At 42.3% G+C, this 20,089-nt stretch overlaps 1 protein-coding gene across 3 annotated transcripts in view; it reads right to left on the minus strand.

Moving 5' to 3' along the window:
- IMPG1 (interphotoreceptor matrix proteoglycan 1) overlaps window positions 1-20,089 on the minus strand; it is a 137,375-nt gene that overhangs the window by 14,567 nt on the left and 102,719 nt on the right. For all 3 annotated transcript variants that reach the window (XM_045498833.1, XM_045498832.1, XM_045498831.1), the window contains 2 exons: window positions 15,694-16,205; window positions 12,520-12,739 (listed from right to left, as the gene is read on the minus strand). In XM_045498833.1, the coding sequence (XP_045354789.1) occupies window positions 12,520-12,739; window positions 15,694-16,205 (732 nt within the window). The remainder of the gene's footprint in view (window positions 1-12,519; window positions 12,740-15,693; window positions 16,206-20,089) is intronic.

Below are 20,089 nucleotides of genomic sequence, written 5' to 3' on the forward strand. Positions count from 1 at the left end.
AGACATGAATAGACACTTTTCTGAAGAAGACATCCAGATGGCTAACAGACACATGAAAAGATGCTCAGCATCACTCATCATTAGGGAAATACAAATCAAAACCACAATGAGATACCACCTCACACCTGTCAGAATGGCTAACATTAACAACTCAGGCAACAACAGATGTTGGCAAGGGTGCAGAGAAAGATGAACCCTTTGTACTGCTGGTGGGAATACAAACTGGTGCAGCCACTCTGGAAAATAGTATGGAGGTTCCTCAAAAACTTAAAAATAGAACTACCCTATTACCCAGCAATTGCACTACTAGGTATTTATCCAAAGGATACAAAAATGCGGATTCAAAGGGACACATGAACCTCAATGTTTATAGCAGCGCTATTGCCAATAGCCAAAGTATGGAAAGAGCCCAAATGTCCATCAACTGATGAATGGATTCAGAACATGTGGTATGTATATATAACAGAATATTACTCAGTGATTAAAGAGAATGAAATCTTGCCATTTGCAACAATGTGGACGGAGCTAGAGTGTATGATGCTAAGGGAAATAAGTCAGTCAGAGAAAGACAAGTATCACATGATTTCATTCGTATGTAGAATTTAAGATACAAGACAGATGAACGTAAGGGAAGGGAAGCAAAAATAATATAAAAACAGAGAGGGAGACAGGCCATAAGAGACTCTTAAATACAGAGAACAAACTGAGGGTTGCTGGTGGGGTGTTGGGTGGGTGGGAAGGGCTGAAAGGGCAAGAGGCATTGAGGGGGACACTGGTTGGGATAAGCACTGTTATATGTAAGTGATGAATCACTAAACTCTATTCCTGAAAAAAACTATTTTGATTAAAAACAAAAAGATCATGGTCCTGTTCTCCAAGCAGCTTATACATTCATAGGTTCTTGATGGTCCAAGAGTGTCTTTTCCTAGCTTCCTGTTTCTAGTCATGTTTGTCAGGCCTGAAAACAGACTCTCCTGGTCTGCTAGGCCTTTGAGGGTCTCAGGGGCTCATGTTACCAACTCCAGTTCCTAGCGCACCGCCCTCTTCCCGCTCGCTGCAGAGTGTCCTGTCACTTGCTCGGTAACCTTGGGGCTGTGAATTGATTGACGGCCTTTCTGCCCTGTTCTTTCTCTTCTTTATAATTTCATTCTGCCCTTCTCTTACGCCCTGGCAACACTCACGTGTGGGACAGGAAGTGAAGTCTCTCCTTTGATAGGGTCCTGTCCTAAGGCAGAATTTCAGCTCTGTTTGGCTGAAACTCAGGCTTCACCTGGGCTGAGGGCCCCTGAGGTCTTTTTCGTGGACTTCCCCCTCCTCCACCAGGCCATTTCAATGTAATGAAGGCTAGTGTTCGCTAGATGGCGCTCAATAGCAAAGAAGTAGGAATAGATTTAAGGGATGAAATTTTAAGAGCCGGGGCTGCTTCCTCCTTAAAAACCACTGTGCGGTAAGCGCCGGTGGAGGAAACAGAAGCCTGGAAGGAATTGGCGCGGTGGCGGAAGGAGCTGCAGGGGACGGCTGATAGAGCCATTATTACTCTATGATTACCGCGACAGATCCGGCCTGGACGCCTGGGGGAATGTGGTGGAAACTCCTGGATCATCTTTTCCCATTCCCAAAAGGCACAGCTTGGGCTGCGGAGTTCCCAGGCAGGCGGGCCCGCCGCGCCCTGGCGCCCAGCGTGACCAAGCTTCACACCTGGACGCAGTGACCAGATTTCCCACGAGTCGGTGTGGGAGTAAACCTGGCCTCGCGCGCGCCTGCCCGCTGCGGGGACGGGTGGGACGGGGAGAGGAGGGGGTGTTGGGGTGCGGGGGTAGGAGTAGGGGTAGAGGTCGGGGCAGCTGTAGTGCCCTTTCTCCAACCCTTTCCCCCAGCTCTTAGCCAAGGCTTTGAGGTCCTGGTTTCATATGTGGGGACGAGGGGAAGCGTCATTTCTTTGCGTCCCAGTCACTGGTAATCTGCAGGGCCCAGGACACACATGGCTTTAGCCCAGCATACTCTTAGGTGCCGAAGAACGTGTTTTAAATTCTTTAATCAGAATAAAAAAAAAAAACCCACCAATTAATATAATCCAAGTTGGATATATTCATCTTTATACCAATGCAGTCATAGGATATACTTTTTAGTATTTTTATTAATTAATATTAGTATTTTTATTACTATTCATGAAAGGCCTAGTTAAGGCAGAACTGGTAGTCTGTTTCCTTCTCAAGATGTGAATATTACTTTAATACAGTGCTTGGTGCTTAGCACTTAGTAATTTGAATAAACATGGCCCTCCCCTGAGGGTTCCTTTGAGGTACAATGCAGGGGCCTCACCTTCCACACTGGCCCACCTGCTTTATTTTCCCAAATCCTGAGAATATTCTGGGATTTGCTGCACCAGCAGAGGGAGTGAGTCTGCTTATCTCTGCTGTCAGTGCAGAAGCCTCCAGGAAATGCCCTGGGCACGTCCCAGTGACTGGCTGTGGTCGTGGGAAAGTAGGTTAGCATCTTTAGGTCTCATTTGGCCCTCCTATAAAATGGGTTCTTTAAACCAGACGATCGCTAATGTCCCTGCAGCTCAAATATAAATCTCCCATTCTAGGTGTCCTACTGGAACAAGACAGCAGGAACATTAGCTGGACACGCTGGCACAAACCTCCAGCACTGTGGATGGAATTCGGTGATTAAAAGAACTTTAAGCGGCACCTGGGTGGCTCGGTTGGTTAAGCATTCGACTCTTGATTTTGGCTCAGGTCATGATCTCACGGTCCTGAAACTGAGCCCCACGTAGATTCTTTTTTTTTTTTTTTTAATTTTTTTTTTCGACGTTTATTTATTTTTGGGACAGAGAGAGACAGAGCATGAACGGGGGAGGGGCAGAGAGAGAGGGAGACACAGAATCAGAAACTGGAGCCTGCTTGAGATTCTCTCCCTCTCCCTCTGTCCCTCCTTGGCTCTCATGTGTGAGTGCTCTCTCTCTCCAAAAAAGTTTAAAAAAAAATAAAAGAACTTAAAAAAAATCTATATATAAGTTAGTGCTTCATTGTTTTATTATTTTATTATTGGCCAAAACATGTTTAGCTTATGGCTTCTTGCTGAAGGGCTGGATTAGGGTGAGAATAATCATTCAACAATGAATAGCACATAGCATAGCACCATCCATGTGCTTGAAGTTTAATACACATTTGTGGAATTAGATAAATTAGTAATGGGAGTTCTTTTCTGGTTTAAACGGACATGTAATATGAAAAACCTTGAATTTCACTTTAATTTGCCACCATTCTCAAGAACAACCACCACCAACTATGTATAGTAGGCTCTCAGTAACTCTTTTATGAATGGAATGCATGTGTGAATGCCTTTCCACATCTTGCCCCGGATGAGAGGTTCCAGAATTATTTCTGCTCTCGGTCATTATTTATATCTACCAAACTGAGATGTTTTGGGTGCATGGGTGTTAGGGCCTGAGTGTCCCAGGATCAGCTGGCAGAGGGAGCGCTCAGATAGCAGGGGCTGTGGGAGGCTGTGCAGCTGGGCTGAAGCCCAGGCTTCCCTGCAGGGTGTGTATTAGGGGGTTCCATGAAGGACTCTAGGAGCATCTTCAGGAAGCTCCATGGGGAGGCTCAAGTGTGGGATGAGGGCATGGGTTGAAACTCCAGAGGGCAAAAGGTATCTGGCAGTCCAGCCAATACTGGGGTTCCTTAATGAAAGCAGGTGTTAATGGAAAATCCCTGGGGATGGCATCCCAGGGAGCACGGGACAGCAACAGAGTAAAAACAGGAGCCAGAGACACAGGAGATGGGGCCGGGGCAGAGGCTGGGAGAGTATCCTGGAAGGAGAATTCCTGTGGCTGCTTCAGCTTGGAAGGGACCCCCTGGCAGAGCCAATAACACAAATATAGGGGACATTAGGAAGTTTGGGACTTTTTTCTCTCCTTTCCTCTGTTTCTTTTTTCTTTTCCTTTCCTTTCTTTTCTTTTCCTTTCTTTTCTTTTTGTTTCCTTTCTTTTCTTTTCTTTTGGCATTCTAAGAATGTAACAAAATATTATAGGATATTTCAACTTGGTGAAATGTGACACCTAACAATTCATTTAGGATTAATTAAACTTAAGTGTGTTGTCACTTTTTCCAAATACATTAAACACCCTTTGTATACCCAGCAGGAGGGTTGATAAGACTCTTTTTATAAAGAGGCAGTAAACAGACTTGAAGGAAACACACAAAACTGCCATTGAGTTCCGGTGACAGCACTTGGTGATTGTGTGACCTGTAAAAGGTAAGTTACTTGCACTCCTCTGAAACACAGTTTTTCCAACTGTGGAATGGGGAGAAATCATACCTACTTTGCATAGTTATTTATTAAGATTAAAAATGTCGATAGTGGCTATTACTGTTTTATTGTCATTGTTGTGATAAGTGACATCTACCACTTTTCAGAGCTGGCAACTAAATGCAAATCTTTCAAATTATGCAACTTTCCAGAGAAAATGAGTTTGCCGATTCACATTCTGGCTGGAAGCATCCTGGATGCCAGAGTCTAATTAATTTCAATGTTTACCATTTACCAGCTTTGAAATCTGCCCATATTTGAGGAGACTTCTTAGGAATCCAAGGAGAGAATAAGTTAGAATAAGTATGTGTAGTTTTGCATGTTTGAAATCTTCAACCTGCACAGCTAACTGGCATAAAAGCCCTACATGCTTCTAGAGAATTTTCATAGCAGCCTAAATGAAAGACGATGCTAGTTGCCAGAGATGCTGGCAGAATAGTGAGCAAGCTGTGATTTATTCAGTTTTTCAGTTGATAAATCACAGATAGTTCTAACATTGGTTTATACTTTCTATATCATAGATTCATTTATTCAGGTTGTTTTCAAAAGGTGAATGGCAAACCACACACAGTAATAACACTGTGTCGCTTCTACTCCATGTCTGTACCTCTGCAGATATTATTTGGCCTAACTGATTAATAGCCCTCATTTAGAGGACACATCCAGGAATTCAGATGCTGATCTGAATGTGGAATGATGCCCCCCTAGTAGTCTCATGAGAAGTTTCACAATGTCTGTTCTCTTTGGCCTAAATGTAACAATGGAATAATACTTCCCCCTTCTCCGCATTACTACCACAAACTACATTTCCACCCTGACGTTAGGCCAAAAGAAAATAAATGAAAAAGACTTGATTGGATTTTTTGTCAAATTTTGCAAATAGAACTAAATAATTGGTCTGTCTGAGCACTGCCTGTAAATATAATAAAATCAGGGCATAGAGAGAAATGGTAAATCCTCTGACCAAGACTGCCTTCCCCTTCCCCTCTGCTTGACTAACTCTAGACCCCTGACTTCCCCTTTCTTAGTTTAGAAAACTTGTACTTGTAAATTCATTCTCGGCTTGTTTGAGATGCCCATCATCTTTGAAGCTTCTTGCCAGTATTACAACTCAAGATTGTCTTTCTCAAGGACCTAGGAGCCTCTCTTTTGAAATGTAACCACCAAAGAAGATAGCACCCCCTATCTCCAGTGTCTGTGGGAGGGTAGGAGCCTTGTTCTAGGTTGTAAGACAGGAGGTGGACAGGGTATGCTGACTTTCCCATTTTCCATTTCATCCCAACCTCACTAAAATCTGGCCTCAGCTCTTGCCACTCTAGCAGATTGTTTCTGCGAAGGGTTCTGATGACCTCTGAACCGTCAACTTACATGGCCTCTATCCACTGCTCACCCATGGCTGCTGAAACAGCTGACCTGTCTCTCCCGCTCTTCTCTTTCCTCGGCTTCTGCAACACCGTCTTTGGCTCCTTTCACCGACAATCCTTCTATTCCCCATTAAGTGTTGGGGTTTCTCAGAGATTCAGTCCTGATTCTCCTTTTCTCCTGCCCTGTACATTGCCCTGGGCCATTTTTTACCTGTTCTCTGATTTCAACTGAGGTTTCCCAAATGTATACTTTCAGCACTGGCCTCTGGTCTCTAGACAGCTACTTCATAGGATGGAGGGCAGTTCACCAAATGTCCATATCTGTAAAACTCAACTTCCCCAAAACATTTTTGGAGTATTTTTATATCCTTAAGCTAGTTTATTAATTTTTGCTTTATTTTTTGCATTAAAACATTTAAATGAATTAATGTATCCACCTTTTGTAGCTACCTGTATATTTTTGCTAAGTAGTTTCCAAATTGGAAGTATTTTATGAATGATAAACTCTATGTTTTTATTTTGTAATTTTGAGAATACTTTAAGGGCTGTTTAGTACTTAGTTTGAAGACTTTTTGAGTTTTACAAGATTTTATTAAAGTTTAAACTGTAAAAGACCACAGTTATAAAAAAAGAAAAGAAAGAAAAGAAAAGAAAAAAGAAAAATAGGACACCAAAGTAGATATAAATAGATTGAACAGGAGTTTTTAGACAACGTGGCTTTAAACGTGCTGGCTCAGCACACCTTTCTCTTCCTTCCAGGCTGAACTCTCTTCCTTCCCTACTTTGTGTCCCAAGCTGCTATCACAGTGAAATAACTGAAGTATCCTGAAATTTCCAAGTGTCTGCATCTTCCTCCAGCCGTTTTTGGAGGAGCCCCTCCTCAACCTCCCTGCCTGTCCTCTCCCCCTACCCCCCACCCCCAGGATTTGCCAAGGTACCACACTCAACATTGCCATCTATCTAGGAAGCCTGCCATGACAATCCCTGGCCTCTGTAGAATTAATTGCTCTGTTGTGCTTCATAACATTTCTGTTCATAACCTGATTATCATATTCAGTAGACTGATTAGAGCTTTTTGTATATGTGTCTGTTTCTCTTGGTTGGTAGGCTTTAGCTCCTTGAGGGCAGGGATTCACTTTGGGGGTTCTGATGCCTGTAATAGTGCCTGACTGGTACCAGATAACCCCTAAGTGTTTACTGAATATATGAATGAACAGGGTCTCAAATCATGATTGCATTGTCATTGACTTGTCTAACTTCTCTGTAACAGCAAAAATAAGGACCTGAGGGAGTAAGAATCTGGTGGTTTAAGAAAACCATCCAACATTTGGAAATAAGGAGAGAAGTTGACCACATAACCTTAAAAGTCGTGCTGGAGCACTAACAATCCCCTCTAGTAAACAGGGATCACCTGTGGGCAACCTTGCCAGCTGCCTACATTTTTATGGTTTCTGGGCTAAGACCAGTTTTAGTTACATAAGTACCTACATAATATCCTCGATTTTGCCTTTTGGCTCCCAAAGCCAAATATTTACCATCTGGCTCTTTAAGACACACTTTGCCGACCTCTAAAAGGCAGTAACTTTGATTTACCATTTACTTTTTGTTATAGCATTTTACAACTCCATAGAGTTAGAAGTTATTGTATAGAAAATGGGTAAGATAAGATGATTATACGTTCTCTTTTCTATTTAGCATACCATTCTTAACTCATCATTCTCCTTTTTTCTCTGGCTATATAAAATTTCCATTTCCAGAGCCTCTTTAGACCAGATTTGTCATCTTAATGATTCCCTTATTAATGAGTGAAGCAAACTTTCACACCTGTTTGTATGAAAATTATGTTTTTTCATGTTTTAAGGGTTATGCTCTGATAAGGGTTGGAGGAGGAAGGGATGGTGGGGCTGGTGGCTCCCAGGATGGGGTAACATTGGACACTCATGAGGCAGGAGATCCTCCGGTGTTCTATAGCCTAGTTCTGATCTCCTGTTTCTCCCAAGAAGATGGTAAGGGAAAGGCAAGGGATAAGACACATAGTAAATGTTGCTGTATTTGGCCATCCTGGTTGGGAAAAGGTTAAAATTATAGGATGCCTTCTCTGTTTTCCAAGGATAGATTCCTGGGATTTTCTTCCATAGACAAAGCTAGGTATTTATTCCTGGCATACAGTATTTCTAGCAGCTGTCCTTCTTCTCTCTAAATATTTCCTTTTTAAATTTTCTTTCAAAGAGAGTTTTCTCAACAGATTGGGCTAGTACTAGTGAGTTCAAGCAAACACTGGCAAGATCAGACCTGAATCAGGGAAGTTTCTTGTATTTGCTAAAATGACCTTCCAGAATTATCTGGGATTTTGATTATAAGTGCCCCTCAGACCTCTTTTACTACATGCTGGGGGATGGGTACTGCTGTACCCAAGCCTTAGACACTAGAAAAGACTATGCCAGCAATAGAGCCACGGACTGTGTAAATTGAAATTTGAGTCCTTGTTGTCCAACCTATGTAATTATCTTCATTTGGGGTCCAGGAACCTGAGAGGAAACACGACTAGTTGGTTGTACTAGGAGGACATTTTAATCAGCCTGCTTGTCAATCACCATGACAGCTTACACTCCAATATACCACCAAAAGGAGAAAATCTGGATCAGCCAGTCACATTGAAAACCTGGGAGCAAAATACCTGTCATATTCTAGATTAAAGAAAGAAAAAAGGAAGAAAACTATTGAAAATCATCTGCGTTTTAAAATCTAGACATTCATTTTTCTTTTCTATTATCATAATACTAATATTGTACCTATTCCCTCAAACTAAAATTATACAGGATGATCGATGCGAGGAACACTTTACTGTAACTACAGGGCATTTGTTTGTTTGTTTTAGAATATCACTTAAAAAAAAATTTTTTTTAATGTTTATTTTTGAGAAAGACAGAGCATGAGCAGGGGAGGGGCAGAGAGAATCCGAAGCAGGCTCCAGGCTCTGAACTGACAGCACAGAGCCTGACATGGGACTTGAACTCACAAACCTTGGGATCATGACCCGAGCCACTCAAGATGCTCAACTGATTGAGCCACCCAGGTGCCCCTGGAATAGTGTTTTAAAACTCAGGTTCAAGAAGTTTTATAAGATAAGGAGATTAATAGATGTAAGAAGTTCATTAACTGTGTTCAGAAGCAATGGTTGTGGGTGTGTTAGGGTCTGGACTGTCCCTGCCTGGATTGGACCAGGGTGTGAACAAGGATAATTGAGGATGAGGTGCGAGTGTTTGCGTGTGTGTTGTCTGAGTGGGTGCCTGATGGCTGCTCGCTCTTGGGTGGCCCCCTCTCCCTCCTCAGACCCTCCAATGGTAGCTCTTGCTGCTGCCACCGACACGTGTGTGGCTGGCATCCTGCCTCTCCAGCTCTGGTCTGACAAAGTTTCTCCTGGACCAAGCTCTACTCAGCTTCCCCTGAAATTCTCAGCTTGGCCTCCACTTTTGGGCTCTAGTGTTTCTCTTTGTTGTCCAATTTCAGCAAGAACCACGCTGAGCTGGCTTAGATAGAATCCCCCATCCTTTATATCTGATCACCCTCAATGTCTAATCAGGTTTCTCATTCTCCACCCTCCCTCAGGTGATGTGCGATCATCCTGGCCTGCCTTTAGCAAGAATCCTTTTAGGTTGGGTTAGCCAGAATTCACCCCTTACCCTAGATGTTTCCTCTTGGTAAGTTTCCATCTATTGCCCACCATGCTGCTCTTTGGCTATAAATTCCCACTTGCCCATGCTACATTCAGGGTTAAGTCCATTCTCCCCCACCTCAAGGCCCCACTGCAGTGGTTCCTACAGACATCAAGATGGCCGTCCTTGAATAAAATCTTTCTCGCCATCTTAACAAGAGTCATTGAATAATTATTTTTTGATGGTACTGGCTGTCTTCATGGATGCTCATCCTTTGCCACCACCAACTACCACAGGCTGTCTTTCACTGCCCGAGACCAGCCCAGAGGGACTAGAATTCTCTACTTTTTAGAGACCAGGTCTCAATGAAATGGGACTTAAAGGAAAACTGTGCTTTCTGCATTATGCCTTAGTGATTTCCAGACTCATGGAAATTTGCAGCTAAGTGTGGCATATCAGAAAGTGCTCATTACAAAGTCTTTCTGAATAAAAAAGACATATGTCTGATCCCAGCATCCTTCTAAAGTGTCTCTCTTTGGTCATCCTGCAAGTTCCTTTGGGCAGGGACTGACTTTCATTCATCAACGTGTGATCCGGTGGTGGATGGATGTTTATTGTTTTGGATCAAGCATGTAGAATGTAAAAGATGGTCAAGGTCTGATAATCAAGCACTAGCTGGTTACTTGGGTGAGTCTACCCTTGCCTTTGGTGAAATAACTAAACCAGGATCTCTAGCTTCAGGTGGAGAAGTGCACCTCCACTCCTTGCCTGTCCCTCCTTGCCTGCTCCTACCTTCTACTTTCCCCACCTCCCCACTGTTGGGAAGGAATGCTTTTGGGGGCAGGTGGACACAGTGTCTTCTCACAGTAAATAGGAGCCCTTTTAGATATTGGATTTATCCATTTTGATTTAGATAGGGAATTCATAAAGTTTCTTGTTATTTATTTTTAACTTTTATAAAATCTGTATTTGGCTTTCTAATTCTGCTGGGTGTTGCAAATATTCTTTTAGTTAATCCTCATGACTGTTTACTATCTCTTTTCCAGTTGTGGAAATTTTTATTTTTTATTTATTTATTTATTTTTTCAACGTTTATTTATTTTTGGGACAGAGAGAGACAGAGCATGAACGGGGGAGGGGCAGAGAGAGAGGGAGACACAGAATCGGAAACAGGCTCCAGGCTCTGAGCCATCAGCCCAGAGCCTGACGCGGGGCTCGAACTCCCGGACCGCGAGATCGTGACCTGGCTGAAGTCGGACGCTTCACCGACTGCACCACCCAGGCGCCCCAGCAGTTGTGGAAATTGAGTGCTGCTGTTAGTACACAGGATTCACATTCAGGACTATGGCTCTCCAAAGTCATTGCTATGCTGTGCTTCCTTCCAACGTCACTAGGGCCTTATGCATCTGTGGCAATGTACTGCCAGCTTCCTGCTCTCTTTCTTTTTTTTTGTTAAAGTTTATTTATTTTTGAGACAGAGAGAGACAGAGCATGAACGGGGGAGGAGCAGAGAGAGAGGGAGACACAGAATCGGAAGCAGGCTCCAGGATCCGAGCCATCAGCCCAGAGCCCGACACGGGGCTCGAACTCACGGACTGTGAGATCGTGACCTGAGCTGAAGTCGGACGCTTAACCGACTGAGCCACCCAGGCGCCCCCCTGCTCTCTTTCTAAGGTACTACTTAAGTGGCACCTCCATTGAGAAGCCAGCAGGACACCCGAGTTCTCCCCTGTCTCAACTTGGCTCTTTATATTGACCTTCTCATTTGTCGGATGGGTCTCTAAGCAGATTGTCAGCTCTCCAAGGGAGGAAGGAAGAGAGGAAATTGGCCCCTCACCTCTGTTAGGCTTTCCAAATTCTCCTATGTAAGTCTCTGTTCATTGCTTTCAATTGACTGAGGAAATTGGTCTCCTGACCCTAACTGCCAGGCACTCCCTGGTTCCTTCTCAGTTCTGAGGTAGTTTTTAGGGGGAGAGGCAGTATATTACCAGCATTTAGGAGGTCTTTGATTTCTTAGGGGGTCCTCAGGGCTTTCTTAGCTGCCCCTGTTCAGAGGTAAGCACTCCCAGGCTCAGTGCCGAAGGGTGATCTGTCTTTTTAACGATGCCTTACTAAGATAGGAGGCAATTTTCTTAAAGTTGCTCAAAGTTCTGCTCTGTCAAAATATGTGTCTCCCAACTGAGCCTCTTTGTTTGCATTTTGCCCAAGGCCTCTTCCCTCTGCCTTCATTGTTAGTTTACAGAAAGTCAGAGAGGATGTTAAAGATTCACTTCACTAATTCATAGCCAATTAGGAAGCTTTGTGTTGAACCTGACTGGAAGGTCTCATTGGCAGTAGATTTGGAGCCTTGCCCCCTGGCACTCCAGGGAATTTAAAAAAACTTCCCTTGATTGGTTAGAAAACAGAATTCTGAAACTAATGGTAGAAACAGTTCCCAATTTGGGCATAGCTGGTTACAATGGTACACACACTATGTTTTATTATCAGAATGAATGCTTGCTTTCTATTAGGTAGCTCTGGGCTAACCCCCATTATCTTTAAGAGTCGTCTTCACATCTAACACTTCTTTGTTTTAACCCACACATGGAGCCGATCTGGGGTGTACAAATGGGAAGGGACATTATTTTCTTCTTTCTTTGGTGATAGTGCAGTGGCTTTTTCCCAAGTTTGAATTTTGCTCTAATGATTAGTTTTCTTTCCTCAGGATGCTGTTTCAGTTTCATCCTGAATTGTGTTATTACGAGGAAATGCTGATAGTTAACTATGACTGGAAGGTTTCTTAGGTAGAAACCCTCCAGTTGTTGCAGTTTGCTCAGAAAGTGCTTCTGCCTTCCAGCAGAATATAAATTAGGTTGGCTGTGGCAAATGTTAAAAACAACAACAACAAAAACAATCTCTTAAGACACTGCAGGAGTTGTGTTCTGGGGGGGCGGGGGAGGGATTAAAGCTCCCAGATTGTGAAGGAAGAGGTATGCTTGTTCCCTACTTTTTGATGTAAGAAAACTTGAACCTGCATATTTTAGGGCCCCACCTTTCTAATAAGGTGATCCATTAGCTTCCACAATGTTATTTTATCAAGTGTGACTTTAATTTGAATTTCGTGGCCTCAAAGTTGAACTGTTTGGTAAACAAACAAACACAACCAAAAACCTCCCACAATTTTCTGGGTTGGAATATCTTACCTGGTTCAACGTCGAGAGAGTAGCTGTCTATCTCCAGGTCAAGTTGTTGGGCTGCGGCAGAACGAAAATCCTCCAAGACCCCCTGCACAGCCTTGGTGAGGTTATATGGCACCGACTTAGCAAACTTCAACTTGCTATTCACAATCACACTCCCGTTTCTGAAGTTAAGAATTTCAAGTTGCTTAAATCCCGTAAGATTGGAGCGTAGATATGGAACCAGCTGCAGAATAAAAGATGGTTGACCCTTAACTGTGTTCTAAGTGCTCAGCTGCCGCTAATTCCATTTATACTCACTTCTCATTATCTGAGGCATACATTTCAGTTCCTGTTTGTTTTTATTTTTGTGTCTGGATTTAATGTGAGACCAGAACACGACTATTTAATGATCTGTTTGCAGTGATTATGTGCCATATTTCCACCTTTCTATTTGTGTATTGAGATGGATGGGCAGTGATTTTCTTCCTGATGAATTGTGAGAACAGAGGATTTTTAAAAATCTAGGCCAATGCTATCAGCAAAGCAGGACTGCCAGGTTCCGTTATCAAAACAAAACAAAACAAAACAAAACAAAACAAAAACCAAGTAAATAAAAACATGTTCCAAACTGAGCCCAGGAGCAGACTGACCTGCTGCTGTATAAATGGGACATTTATTTAGAAGCAACCAATTGAAATGACCCTATTGAAATAACAGCTTACATATCAGCTTGTCTGTCCATGCAGGACATGTTTCATGGTCAACTCATATGCTGTATAGTAGAAACAGCAGGGAACTGGCAGCCAGGAGACTTGGGTGTCGGTCCTGGAACTGTCCCCAGCTATCTGTGTGACCTTCATCAAACCGTTTCTCCATTGCATTGTACCTCAGTGCCCTTATCTGAATTGTGAGGAAGAAGAAAAAGTGGTTCCCTAAGGACTTTTCCCAAACTGTAATTTAATAATCTGAAAAGTAGGCCCCAGGGCATTGTGTTTCAGATTCCCACACCTGCCTATTGGGAGTCACAGCCATCCCTGAGATCATTTTGCAGAAATGTCTGAAGCTCAGCAGTATCTTGCTTTGTTCTTGGCCCCGAAAGTTGGTCCCCTCATTCATGAAGTGACATCTACAAACACAGCACACAGATGCAAGCTAAAATCTCCCAGGCTTGGCCCAGATCTACTTTTTTTGCTGCCTGTCCTCACCCCACCAGGATTTTAACTCTGACCCTGCCCACATTCCAATAGCCATGATTCCCCAGCCCCCCAACCCCCACAGGTTATTGTAAAAATAAAATGAAATTTTATACAAAACGTGGAACTTCTTTTCTCAGCCTACTCTCGGTACTCTCCTACTTACACTGACTGGGCTCATTCTTTGTGTCTTAGCATTGCGTTGGCCTCTGGTGGGATTCCCTGTCTTCATCTGGTATGCAGATGACTAGCTGCCCCCGTCTCCCCAATCCATTTTCTTCTTCACTGGCATGAGGCTGCCTTGCTGGAGACCACATTTCCCAGTCTCCCTTGTAGCAAGGTGTGGCCATGTGACTAGTTCCCATCAACAGAATATGAGTGGAAGGGATGAGGGTAACTTTGGTATCACTTGCTTAGGAAACTGCTTGCCCTGGGCCTCCTCTCTCAAGTGGAAACAGGGATTTACCAGTGCCTCAGCCTTGATTGTGTGAATGAAGAAATAACATCGGGGGCTGGCAGAATTATAAGATAGAGGAAATGTGAGTCCCTGGATGGCACTGTAGAGCAGAACTGCCCTATCCGTCACGTTGAAGACAAATATATAAACTTGAATCTTACTTAAGTTACTATATTCTTTTTTTTTTCTTGAAGTACAGTTGACACACAATGTTATATTAGTTTCAGGTGTACAACATAGTGATTCGACAAGTCTATGTTATGCTGGCCACAAGTGTAGCTATGATCTGTCACCATACTTAAGTTATTATATTCTTGATCTCTTCACTATGGAAGCTTAGTATGTACCCTCATTAATACACCTGAGCTAGGTGCACTGGGTCTCTGTTCCCTGAGATTGCCCCAGTATCTACTTACCACACTGGGGTGTGTGTGTGTGTGGAGGGGGACGGGGGCGGGGAGATAGCACAAAGTCTTACCTTAAAACAAAGTTTTCTTTTAGAGTTCACTTGAAGGCTTGGTTTTTATGTGGCTTTAATTTGCATGGTTACTTAACTTATATGAAGCTTACAAATATTTTTCTGGTATTTTCAGAAATTCTACAATTTTTGTGATATGCTTGGTGTACTTGACTTTAATTGGCTGTTCAGAGGTATCAGAGAGTTGAGCCTTTCTTATTATATACATTTCTCTTATTGTACATGTAGAAAGAAAATAAATGTGAGTTTGGGGGGTATTTTATAATCAAAGATATATGCCATCATGATCATCATTTCACTTTCTTTGTTAGGGATCAGGGATGATAGCCATTTAGCTATTTTTTAGTTTTACAGGAACTTAAGAAGAGCTAAGAAAAGAGTCCTTACACTTGAAGTCTTGGCCTTATCTGTTGTGGACCTTTCTAATTTTGAATCCTTCCATTTTGATGGCTGGAAAATAGCTTGTGGCGTTATAACTTAGGAAAAGTTTGTTCCTATTGCTTTTAAATTCCACATCCCATGCTTGAATGGCTATGTACTATCCCTGGGAAAACTAAAATAGGAAGAACTATAATGGGGGTGCCTGGGTGGCTCTGTTGGTTAAGTGTCTGACTTTGGCTCAGGTCATGATCTCGCAGATTGCGAGTTTAAGCTCTGTGCTGGGCTTTGTGCTGACAGCTCAGAGCCTGGAGCCTGCTTCCGATTCTGTGTCTCCCTCTCTCTGCCCCTCCCCCTCTCACACTGTCTCTCTTTCTCTCTCCCTCTCTCTCTCTCAAAAATGAATAAACATTTAAAAAATTAAACAAAAGTAAGAACTATAATGAAAAGACCTTAAGGGTAAGATCTCATGAGGCTGAGTGGCAGTGTCTGTCCGGAGTGTCGACCACAGAACTTACTTGCTTATTGGATCTGAATCCATCCCCACACTTTAGCTGAATGCCTTCAGCCACAGCTATCTCAGAGGCTTGTCTCTCTCAACATTCACTGCTCAAGCCAGAGACTGATTATATTATAAGGTAACAACAGAGAAAGGAAGAACACAAAGAGAATCGGAAGCAGTGCTTACTCACCAGCTGTGTGAATTGTTGCTCCAGAGCTTGGTACTCTAGAGAGCTCTTGTTGAACAGGTTGTTGGAGAAGGGCATGTTAGCGACTCGCAGACTGAAGAACACTACCAGCTCTTGGCCCTTGCTGGCAGTGGTCATAGAACTAGTGGTGATGTACTGTAAAGCTGGGCTAGGTGTGATATTCTCCAAGAAACGGTCCGGGGTAGAAACATACCCACTGAATCTTGGTAGCTGAGAGGAGGCAGGAGCATCAGATATATCCATTACATCTAAGTCGCTCACTATTTCCTGGCTGTCTGATGATGCAGATGGCTGTGAAATTTCCAGAGCCGATTGGCTGATGGTAGAATAATCATCTGTGGGGATGGTTAGTCCTGGGATTAGGACTGTTTGGTCGACGGGCATTATGTCTGTGACACTTTGGTTAGTCAGAGAGAAGATGCTTGAGGCAGTAAAGAAAGGTAGAGTGTCTGATAGGGAAGCAGGTGGAGACCAAGAACTGTCTGTGGAAAAACCTTCCGAGTCCAATTCATTATGTCCAAGTATTTTCCACAAAGAATAGAAAGAAAGAAAGGAAATCCAAAGTCAGACTTAACTTAAAAAAACAAACAAACAAACAAACAGCATTTGCATTGATTGTTTTAATGTCATACATTTAAAGAACAAGAAATTGGTATTGAAAGGATAGATAGTCCCTTGTCCAAACCTAGGGAGAGAAAGGGTGGGTCCTTGTACCCATCTTGTTCAGGCCCAAATAGTTCTGGGAAGATGACACTAAAAGACCACCAGTAACCTAAAATTTCGGGAATTTCTGCCTAGCCAGATACAACACACCTAGGGACCAGCTGGTAAAAACTGACAAGGTCACCAGGTGTTGCCAAAACACAGATGGCATTGGAACATATTTGGATCCCACACTGCCATCTGGAACTCCCAGCCAATTAGCTATGCAGTTTGGGCCCAGAAATTTTATTCACCTTCCAGTCATGCAAGCCTGCACTTTATGCATCTGGATTTTTTTGGATACCAGTGAACACATTTTGGTAGTTTTACCACTTAAAACTTAAATTATGCTTTTCCAATATTGGATAATCTGACTGAATAACTTGCCAATTTGCAAAATGATTTTGCAAAAGTAAAGGTGTGGGTGACACATAAAATGTGAACATTGTATTGGCTATACATCTTGTTAAATATTTGATAGTACTGAAAGATCTCTTCACTTTTACATGAGTATACCTTGATAATTTCTACCACTACTTTGCATTTCTTCCTTGGGTGGGAACACATTGAACCACCAAAGTCTACTCCCTTTTGGGGACAAGATTAAAATCAGTAAGTATTTATGAACTAAGAAAGTGGTTATATGAAACTTTCAGATAAGAGATTGGTGGGTTATTAAAATATTCCAATAAACCTAAATCCAGAGCCACTGACAATATTTAAGGCATTAGGCAGATCAAAACAAGGAGCTTTCTGTGATCACTTCAGCAGCATTTTGGCAAATATGTGGGAAAGCCGAGTTGAAATCCAAATGCTAAGCATGATGAATGGACTGTCTGGATGCAGATATAATCTTTGGACTCTCAGTCAGCTAATTTACTAGAGTGCAATCACCCAAACTGAAACTCCAAGTGATAAACAGCTCTGAAAGGTAGAATCATATTATATTTATTAGTTTCTTAAAATAAAATCTGCCTGCTGGTGAATTGTACCCAGATTTCAGAGAAGTACCCTCTTTTCTCTCGCTTGGGGAGAATGCTTAGGTGTGTTTACCCATACTTCATTCAAGTGTCATAAATGGTGTTTTCTAACATCCACGATCTCTCTGGATACACACCACAGTTTTATTCAAATCTTCATTGCCATGGACTGAATATTTGCATCTCCCTCAGATTCATACTTTCAAGCCCTAATCTCCAATATGACAGCATTTGGAGGTGGGTCTTTGGGAGGTAATTAGGTCATGCGGGTAGAGCCCTCATGAATGGGATTAGTGCCTTTATAAGAAGAGATGCAGAGAGACGATTTCTCTCTCTGCCACGTGAGAGAAGGCATCCTTCTTTCTGCAAACCAGAAAGAAGTGCCTCACCAGGAACCAAATCAGCTGGCAACTTAATCTTGGACTTCCTGGCCTCAGACACTGAAAAATAAATTCCTGCTATTTAAGTCACCTAGACTATGATATATTGTTACAGCAGCCTGAGCTGGCTAAGACATCCATAGAAGGATCTGGGATGAGTAAACGAAAAGGCTTCGAGGGTTATCCGTGATTTGATTGGACTTCTTCGTGTCATGGGGAAATAAATGCTTATAAACCTGTGTTCCTATGACGTGATGTTGCTGCTTCTCTAGATGATAAGGGTCTGGGAAGAAGCACAATGATAGAAATCTGCATTCTGTTTCTGGGCCAGCATCTTATTACTCACACTTTCGTTACTGTATAGACGTGAGCCAGATTAAAATGGTCCACTGCCTTATGTCATCAACCAGTAAAAGTGAATTCCTAACTCCTTCCTTTTGTAGCACCTTAACACTCATCTTTTACACTCAAAATAAACCTAAAGAAGTCCTTTCACTGACAGAACAGTTGGCTACTTAAATGTAGGATTCCTAGATGAAATACTAGATGAAAATTATTCGTTATTTATCTGAAATTCAAATTTAGCTGGGCATCTCGTATTTTTCTTTGCTTATTCTAGCAGTCCTACTTAAGTGTGGTTTTAAAAAACTCTACTCTCTCTTGGCTTGAGACTGAATCTATTAAGGCTATAGGTCATTCTTTTGAAATAAAAATATTGTCACATCTCAGCACCACTTCTAAATGTATTTTAAATAATGATCTTTTCATTAGATCCTTATGTAGAAATTAGACATGGCAGTGACACAGGCCATTTCAACATGAAGTTTTTACACTGCAACAGAGAAGTCAAGCACTGAAAGCCATTTACTTTATCATGAGGTATGCAAAATGAGCAGAGTCATAATAACATGACTTTTAGCTTTTATATTACAGTGTGTGTGGGATTCCTGTGAGGGTGTGGGTTGTGTTTATATGTCAGTGTCCATGATGAGGTTGCTGGTTAGAATCCCAGCTGCTGGGTAGAGAGGAAATGGTTAGTTTGGTCACTTTCTGCATGGGAGACCTGTCTAAAAGCAAAGGTTGCAGAGACATTGGTCTAAACCAAAGTAGATGAGCTCAGGTTAAGCTGAAGTCCACAGTGAGAGAAGCCAGTAATGGGTTAAGATGAGCACAGTGGGGGCAGCCAGAAACCCTACTGGTAACCAGAGGAAGGCAAAGCACAAAATGAGCAAAGTGTGACAGACAAGTGCAGATGAAAGAATATTTTAAATGTTTCTAGGAAAAGATACACACACACTTATGTCATAAACATCAGTAGCCATCTATTTTATGTTTAAAAATCTAAAAAGAGATTCCACAATCTCTTTCAGATCTTCAAGTGGCATGACCAGCAATTCTTAATTCTATATCAAACTAATCCATTCTTATTTATCATGACAAGAAAGTTACTACCTTCCTTTTGGCATATTATAGGGACAGGAAATAAGTGTTTATTATACATGCATTGAACAGATAAATACTGATGGACTACTATGTGCCAGGCACTGTTCCAGGTACTGGAATATATCAGTGAGCAAAAGAGTTGAAAGTTTTGGCCCCAAGGAGCTTTCTGTCTAGTAGAGGAAGACAGAAAGTAAACAAGTAAACAATAGGAAATATGTAGTATTCCAAGTGGTGATAAGTGCTATGGAAATAAAGTAAAGTGGGAAATGGGTGGAAATGTTGGGGTGGCAATGTATACACAGCGGTCACTGAAAATCTAATATTTGAGCAAGATCTGAAGGAGGTGAGAGAGTTTAGCCATGCGGCAAATGCAAATGAGCAAGCCAAAGAAAGAAAGGTGTTTTTCATGTTTCAGTAACAGCTGGCTGGGAGGGCAGCATGGCTAGGATGGCGTTCTATACTATCAATTAAGTGTGAGGGTGACAAAAAATATTTTCAAACACTCAAAGCCTCAAAAAATCCCTCCCAGATACCCGTTTAAAGGATGTTTTCACCTAAAACAATGGTAAACCAAGAAATAGGAAGAAATGGGATACTGAAAAAAACTTAGGGAAACCCTGAAAGGTGGTGAAGGGGTCTCTCAAGGAGATAGGTATCCCAGGTGTCTCAAGAGACAAGTATATAGAATGCTTGTATCATCAAACCTTCTGCTATTGCAGTCAATTTTTTAACTTGACAAAACTGTTGGAGGATATGCTCCAAAAGACAAGATAGTAAACACAGAGAGAGGAAGCCTGAAGTCTAGGGATCAGGGAATCCAACTCAGAAGAAGGCCAAGGAAATTCTAAGGATGATAGCAAAGGGAATTTTCAG

This window comes from Leopardus geoffroyi, chromosome B2, assembly GCF_018350155.1.
Source record: "Leopardus geoffroyi isolate Oge1 chromosome B2, O.geoffroyi_Oge1_pat1.0, whole genome shotgun sequence".
Taxonomy (NCBI): domain Eukaryota; kingdom Metazoa; phylum Chordata; class Mammalia; order Carnivora; family Felidae; genus Leopardus; species Leopardus geoffroyi.